This window comes from Myotis brandtii, unplaced genomic scaffold (assembly GCF_000412655.1).
Source record: "Myotis brandtii unplaced genomic scaffold, ASM41265v1 scaffold328, whole genome shotgun sequence".
Taxonomy (NCBI): Eukaryota; Metazoa; Chordata; class Mammalia; order Chiroptera; family Vespertilionidae; genus Myotis; species Myotis brandtii.
In genome coordinates, this window is record NW_005362626.1 from 5595725 (window position 1) to 5604079 (window position 8355).

An 8355-nucleotide genomic window follows, 5' to 3' on the forward strand; every position below is an offset into this window, starting at 1 on the left:
GGGTGACAGTCAGCAGCCTGGCTCTGCAGCCTGCGGCTGACGCTCTTGTTTAACTTGCAAAGTGGGAGAGGCTGGCGTGATCCCCGCCTCCCTCAGCCCACCCTTAGGTTCTGGGGCACAGCGTAGGAGTTTGGAGGCCTTCACTGGATTGTCTTTTAATCCCGTGTGTATTTGCTTCTGAAAAGGTAGAAAAAATGGGCCTGTTGCTCTTTCTGATGTTAGGTAAATGATTTCAGATGTTCACCATTAGCATTAAAATTTTTTTACTTACAGTTTACATTCAGTATTATTTTGTATTAGACAATCATATACATTACAAAGTGCTCCCCCCCCAGGGTCTCCAGTACCCACCTGGCACCATACATAGTTATCACACGATTATTGACTATATTCCCTGTGCTGTGCTGTACATCCCCATGACTGTTGTGTAACTACCAATTTGTACTTTTTTATCTCTTTACCTTTTTCACCTATTCCACAACACTCCCCTCCCCCCGCAGCCATCTGTTCTATGTGAGTCTGTTTCAGTTTTGTTTTGTTTATTTTGCTTTTTAGATTTCTTATATAAGTGAAAACATATGATATTTGTCTGACTGATTTCACGTATCATAATACCCTCATACCCTCTTGGTTCATACTATCTCAAATGGTAAGACTTCATTCTTTTTTTGTGTCCAATATTCCCTTGTATATACAGGGTGGGGCAAAAATAGGTTTATAGTTATGGGTACACAAAACACAGAGTTTATTCTTGAATTAGTGTTTATAATTATTGTATTATTTTCCATACAAGCAACTATAAACCTACTTTTGCCCACCCTCTGTGTACCCCAGATTTTTTATCTGCTTTACTATTGATGGCCACTTCGGCTGCTTCCATATTAACATGGCAATTAATACAGGGGTACATATATTCTTTTGAATTAGTGTTTCGGGTTTCTTCAGATATATACCCAGAAGTGGAATGGCTGGGTCATAAGGCAGTTCCATTTTTAATTTTTGAGGAACCTTCACACTGTTTTTCATGGTGATGAATCCAACTTGCATTCCCACCAACAGTGCACTAGGGGTCCCTGTTCTCCACATCCTCACCAACACTTGTTTGTTGATTTATTGGTGGTAGCCATTCTGACAAGTGTGAGGCGATATCTGCTGTGGTTTTAATTTGCATTTCTCTGATGATTAGTGATGTTGAGCATCTATTCATATGTCTATTGGCCAACTGTGTATCCTCTTTGGAGAAATGTCTATTCAGGTCCTCTCGAAGTTTTTAATGGGATTTTTTTTTTAAAGCTGTTGAGTTGTATGAGGTTTTTATAAATTTTGGATTTTAACTCCCTCTCGAATGTATCATTGGTGAATATCTTCTCCCATTCAATAGGTTTTCTTTTTATTTTGTTGATGTTTTCCTTTGCTGCGCAAAACCTTTTTAGTTTGATGTAGTCCTGTTTATTTAATTTTTGTTTGTTTGTTTCTTTTGCCTAAAGAGATATATCAGAAAAAAATGTTGCTCAGAGAGACGTCAGGGATTGGCTGCCTGTGTTTTCTTCTAGGAGTTTTCCAGTTTTGAATCTTACATTTAAAGCCTTTAATCCATTTTGAGTTTATTCTTGTATGAGGTGTAAGAAGGGGGCTAAAGACAGTTGTTCAGCCCTAGCCGGTTTGGCTCAGTGAGTAGAGCGTCGGCCTGCAGACTGAAGGGTCCCGGGTTCGATTCTGGCCAAGGGCACATGCCTGGGTTGCGGGCTCGATCCCCAGTGTGGGGCATGCAGGAGGCAGCCAATCAATGATTCTCTCTCATCATTGATGTTTCTATCTCTTCCTCTCCCTTCCTCTCTGAGATCAATAAAAATATATTAAAAAAAAAATAAAGACAGTTGTTCAGTAAGTAGTGTTGAGAAAATTGGACAGATATATGCAAAGTAATGAAACCATTAGCAACTGAATGAAAGAGGAAAGCAGGAGAGCTGGACGGCTCCGGGAGAGTTGCACTGCTGTCCTGCTGGGGCTGGAGGCTGACACAGCAAGGCAGTTAGAAATGTGAATTTAGCGTCGGAGTGGGAAGATTAACCGGCATGCCCAGAACAGCAATGCAGGGCAGAGCTGCTCCAGGTGCGCTCCTAGACCTGGCCCCGGAGTCACCTGAAGTCATCATTTCAGGTGCAGGTTCCCGGGCCCAGCCCCAGCTCTGCCAGAACCTAAACCAGGGGTGGATTCTAGGAATCCAGTTTGAGAACTCATAGGAGAGCCATTTGAGATGGAGATTCAACCAGGTTCTTAGAATGTCTCAACTACCCTTATTTCAAAACCACGTTAAAAAATAGCCTCTTCTCACTATACATCGCCATTGATAGATATCATCTTTTTTTTTAACCTTCCAAGTACATGAGCAACGTGGACTCGTGGTGCAAGGCCTGCGGAGAGGTGGACCTGCCCTCAGAGCTGCAGGACCTGGAGGACGCCATCCACCACCACCAGGGCATATACGAGCACATCACCCTGGCGTATTCCGAGGTAGGCGGGCCTCTCTACTATGTTTGCAAAGCAACGTTATTTTTGTGTCATAGCACGAAGGCTAGGGAAAAGGAAGTTTGGGCTGGCCTAAAAAAAACTTTTGATTTTTGAGTGAAACTTCAGTTTTATTGTAACTTTTGAACTTGAGTAGGGGGTGAAAGCTAGTAAGGAGAAGAGGGTGGTGGTGGCTGGCAGTGAGCAGACCTTTCACGGCCTGTGACACTGTGGGTGTCCTTTAGAGGGCTCAGATTTCCATCTGCTAAGTCTCTGAAATCCCGGTCTTCTTGTCTCCATGTATTCAGGAAACACATGTTTGCATGCTTTTCAGTCTGATCAAACTTCAGTTAGCCTCCCTGAGTGAACTTTCTAGAAAAGGGGCAAACCCGATGCAGCCTCATGCTCTGCCTTGCAAGCACACACTATTTTTTTTTCAAATATGCAAAGCTACTCGCTGTTGTAGAAATCTCAGGGTAGTGTTTTCTTTATTATTTTAGGATAAATTATTTCATGTAATTACCCTGGTTTATTTCTGCCACCTTCCTCTGTGCCAGGCTTTGTTGTAAGGACTTTATATATTACTGCTCACAAGTCTGGGGCATGTACTGTATTATCCCTGCTGTTACAAATGAGGAAACTGAGGCTCAGCGAGGAAGTGACAGGTCAAGAGCTGTAGGAGGTGGAGCTGGAACGTGAGCCCTGACAGGCCGGCTTCACGTTCTCAGTTGCCTTCTGTCATATCATGTTAGGTGCAGTGATGATGACAACGACAGGTGGGTCAAGGCGTGTCACTTGTGGGTTTTTTTTTTTTTTAATGTTTTTATTGATTTCAGAGAGAGGAAGGGAGAGATAGATTGCCTCCTGCACGCCCCCTTCTGGGGGTTGAGCCTGCAATCCAGGTATGCGCCTTGACTGGGAATCAAACCATGACCTCCTGGTGCATGAGACAACGCTCAACCCCTGAGCCACACTGTCCAGGCAGAGGGGAGCACAGAGTAGATGTTTAGTAAATCTTTAAATCCAAGTCTTCCTTGATGTGAACCACATCCACTGTGAAAGTCGTGGGAAGAAACTGGCCTTTTGTTTTGAGTCTGGCACCTCCTGCTTCCCCAAGAGGCTGGCACTCTCCTGTCCTAGGCCCAGGTCTCCTGGCCCCCGAGTGCCGAAGGGGGAATTAAAACGTTTGCTTTGGAATGTGGTCAAACCTTCTTCCCCTGGAAGTTGATATCTACATGCTTGTTTCTCTTGCTCCCTTTGTGCCTAACAAGATCCCTTTATCTCTCAACACTATTTTACGCTGTCCATGGAATTAAGAATAGTTACCTCTATATACGCTTCTTAACTTTACATCCAGTGTTTACTAACTAGTTTGATTATCTAGTTTTTTAGGAACTACATCAATAAGTGATAGCCTTTTTATAGTAAAAATGAGAATTGAACAGATCTGTAATTTTGTATTGCACTGATTCATGAAGATTTTGTGTCAAATGCATTAAGTTCTTTCCTGCGTGTACCATCTGATTTCGACCTGGAATATAGAAAGTGAAATGACCTGTTATCCACCGTGGAAGGGGGTCTTCCAAGAAGCTGGTTTTGATTTCAGTGATAGGTTCCTGCCCCCGTGGGACTGAGGAGCTCACACACAAGGGGACAGGGTTGGCAGGAGCTGGGCTGCAGCCTTTGCTAGTTTGATTTAGTTTTTTAGGAACTACATCAATAAGTGATAGCCTTTTTATAGTAAAAATGAGAATTGAACAGATCTGTAATTTTGTATTGCACTGATTCATGAAGATTTTGTGTCAAATGCATTAAGTTCTTTCCCGCCTGTACCGTCTCTGTGCATTGTCTGATTTCGACCTGGAATATAGAAAGTGAATGGCCTGTTATCCACCGTGGAAGGGGGTCTTCCAAGAAGCTGGTTTTGATTTCAGTGATAGGTTCCTGCCCCTGTGGGACTGAGGAGCTCACACACAAGGGGACCGGGTTGGCAGGAGCTGGGCTGCAGCCTTTGCCTGCGTGACCCAACCATGTCGTGCTCTGGCCCAGCTGCCGGTTCAGCCTGCCTGTTGCCCTGGGTACTGCTAGCAAAGCACAGAGTTTTCTCACTGTTACCACTACATTCTATGAAAAAGGGCATCTTGCCATGGGAACTGTGTTTACCTGTGGTGCCGATTCATTAGATTTCAAATTGGCACTAATAATTCAATGGCACGTAGACAGCTTCCCAAGCTGGGGTCTTAAACCACAGATTTAGTCTAAATACTTGTTAGCAACTGCTCCATACACTCCAGGAGACAGCCATTTGAACCAGGTAAATGGAAAGATTTTCTATCTCTCTCCCTCTCTGAAATAAGTAAAAATATATTTTAAAATAGAGAAAAGTTTGCCCTTGATGAGCATTTTGTGAAGAGATATACTGATATAACAGGTTTGGACTTCTCATGGCCTCCGCCCGCATCCTCTGGTGACTCCTGCCGTGTCGGTGGCCACTGTGGTGGCTGTCCGACAATGGCACTTATTTCCGTCACTCCTCTGTATTCACTAGGCGGCCTTTTCTGTGTAAGGAAGAGCTTTATTCTCATGCATTCATTCATTCATTCAGTATAGATTTATAAAATCTTTTTATATTCAGTGGGCTATAATCCAATACTCTATTTTGATGCCTAAATTGTCCACATTTGGCTAGCAGGAGTCCCTTTTTTGTGTTTTTGATACATCCTTATCATTATTTGAGCATTACTTTCTGGCATACCAAGATGGTCCCTGACTCATCTTGTCCTTTCCCTGCATCGTCCCTGAGGTCAACCATCTCACCAAGAAGTTCTGGTTCCTGTGCTGTTGTGTGGTATTTAGAAACTAGGATCTGGGTGCTTGCGAGGGCTTGTCTACCTGTGGGTGTCGGTGCTTCTAGGCCCTCTGAACAGTTAGAGTCAGGAAACATGTATGTTAATGTCCATCCGTCCATCCATCTTTCCATCCATCCACACACATCCACAACTACTGCCCCATCTACCTGTGTCTATCTCTACTTTAAAACTGCGTGTGTTTTTACTGGTGCTTCCATTTCTGATCCGATCCTCAGAGTTCTCTCCAGCTTTCCCCATCTGTTTATACATTCCTCCCAGACAGCAGCGAAACCGGCTCCCTCAGTGTGTGAACTCATTTGTTTACTCAGTGCATTTGCTCAACCTCCCAACCTTTCTGCCTGGCCTCTATGAGCCCCTCACCCTGCCCACCCACTTCCTCAGAACGCCTGGCAGCATGTCTTCCATGCCAGGAGGGGAGGGGAAGAAAGATGGGAAGGAAGGGCTGTCATGCTTTTTAAGTGTTTTTGTTTTGTTTTGTTTATTTCCTAAATTAGTGGTTTTCTAACTTGGGTGTTCTGGTTAAAAGTGAAGTTTCTCATAACACATACTTCCCTCTCCCCATGAATCTCCATGCTCAATGGGCTCTTTTAGTGATTCAGCGACTGATGCAGATGCTTCACAGACCACACACTGCGACAGCCTTCCCTGTTCTAAAGGCGGTGGGTCTGCTCAGTGGACATCCATCCACGGAAAGCTTCCTTTGCCTGCTGTGGGTGCAGGGTCATTAAGAGTTGGGATTTTATAAGCAAGCCTTGCTCTTCCTTTTTCTTTTCTCTTGTCCTCTCCCTCCATCCCACAATTTTTCTCTTTCAACCGTGTCTATAGTTTTCAGTATCTGATGATAGTAAGTTTGCAGTGGGAAATCTTCCCCCCACTTTTTTCCCAGGACACAAACGCCTGCTTTTCTGTGTTTTAATTAGACCTGTCCCACGTTGTTCCATTTGTGTTTTAGCAACAGGAGCATACCTGTGCCTGGTAAACATCCCTTGCGGCAGCTCACCAGGTTTGGGCTCATGTCTGATGGAGTTGACCACAGGAGAGTGAAGCCATAGGAACGCCTGGGATAAGCTGTAGTTTTAGAAACAGCATAGAGAGTGGTTATTTTTAACATTTCATTTTAAGCAAGCAGACTCATCAACTGCTTTCTCAACAAGCTGAATTCATACAAATGACTATCTCATATGCCCATGCCATCCTGGAAACCTGAACATAAGTATTGGGATTGTGAGGCGAGACTGTGGACAGAGTCCATGCACCTGCTGAAGGTCCCGGCCCTGCAGCGCGGCCGGTGGTTCCTGGAGGAGAAGGGTGAAGCGCCACACGTCTGGCCCGCTCCGATCCAGTGCGACTCCAGGGTTTAGTTTCTGCATCACTTTTCCTCAGCTTAACAAATACGCTGACCTATTGCGCACTTCGGCAGGCTTCGTGGAAGCGGCTGATTTGCTGCCTACACAGCTGGCCGAGCTCCTTTTTGAAGGCACTGGATACATGGTGATGTTGTGATTTGGGTTATTGGCATGGGAGAAAACAGACAGTAAAGTGCGTCCCCTGGCTAGTACGCTTACTGAGATCACGTGTCCGTGGTGTGTGTGGAAGCTCGTCTGCCTCGCTTACTTATTTCCGTCACTCCTCTGTATTCACTAGGCAGCCTTTTCTGCGTAAGGAAGAGCTTTATTCTCATTCATTCATTCATTCATTCAGTATAGATTTATAAAATCTTTTTATATTCAGTGGGCTAATTTAACAAATACGCTGACCTATTGCGCACTTCAGCAGGCTTCGTGGAAGCGGCTGCTTTGCTGCCTGCACAGCTGGCCGAGCTCCTTTTTGAAGGCACTGGATAGATACATGGTGATGTTGTGATTTGGGTTATTGGCATGGGAGAAAATAGACAGTAAAGTGCGTCCCCTGGCTAGTACGCTTACTGAGATCACGTGTCCGTGGTGTGTGTGGAAGCTCGTCTGCCTCGCTCCAGAGGAACGCCAGGAAGCTGTTGATTCTGAGCCTCATTAAGTATTGCAGCATCGCTGGAGGTGTGCAGGTGCTGCCGTCAACCTTTGGCAGCGCATCAGAGCCAACAGGCCGCACGGCAGTCTCCCTCCTTCCCCCAAACAACTTGCAAGGGCTTGAAATCCAGGAGCGGAAAAGGTCAAGCCCACGCGGAATCTACAGAACACAGGTGTTCTCTGCGTGAATCTGACTTACTAACTGGGCTACCCCAGCAGTTTCTGGTCTCTGTCTTGTTTCAGTTTTTCCTTTCTGGTAATCCCAGGTAGAGGTGTCAGAGTCAGACACAGTTAGAGTGACCTGGTTTTGAGTAAGAAACTAATAATCTAAAAGAAATAGGACAGCCCTCCACAAGCTGCTGTCTAAGAACTCACCTGGGAAAGAACCGTCTCAGAGGGGGGCCGAGAGCTCTGAAGGGGAGCAGGCTGCCTTCCCTCTCTCAAGCGGCCTTCCCGAGGCTGGGAGAAGACCTTGGCTTAGGAGACCTTCCAGAAGGTCACTGGCCTGTGCTACTGGTAGGAGCTTCTTCGTGCAGCCCTGTTACGACAGGTTTGACCTCCTTACACAAAGGCGAAGTGTGCCCTTGTTTGGCTGAGGAGTGTCACTCTTAGCTACAAAATAAAGCTTGAGAGTCACACGCCGACATCTTCATCACTCTTCCCGGCTCTGCTAAAACCGTTTTGGAGAATATTTACCTAAGAGTTGGAAAGGTTAGTGGTGGCTGTGAAAGTATTTCCAGGCTTAGCGTGGAGGTCTGTGCACCACAGGCCACAGCGAGCCAGCCCTGCAAGAGAGTCAAAACAGATGGTGTTGGTTTGGTCAATGCACATAGTGCAATTCATTTCATGAAAGTTTTGAAGGACCACTGTTTCTTTATGACAGGCTTTGTCTAATCATTTCTAACCATGCCTTTGTGTATTTTGCCTGACTGGGTTATATCTCTGGAAGAATATTTCCTACACTTTTAAAT

General features: G+C 45.2%; 1 protein-coding gene across 1 annotated transcript in view; it reads left to right on the forward strand.

Moving 5' to 3' along the window:
• Positions 1–8355, forward strand: part of TRIO (trio Rho guanine nucleotide exchange factor) — a 217751-nt gene that overhangs the window by 37486 nt on the left and 171910 nt on the right. Inside the window, exon 8 of the mRNA XM_005871063.2 lies at positions 2383–2514. Coding sequence (XP_005871125.1) covers positions 2383–2514 — 132 coding nt within the window. The remainder of the gene's footprint in view (positions 1–2382; positions 2515–8355) is intronic.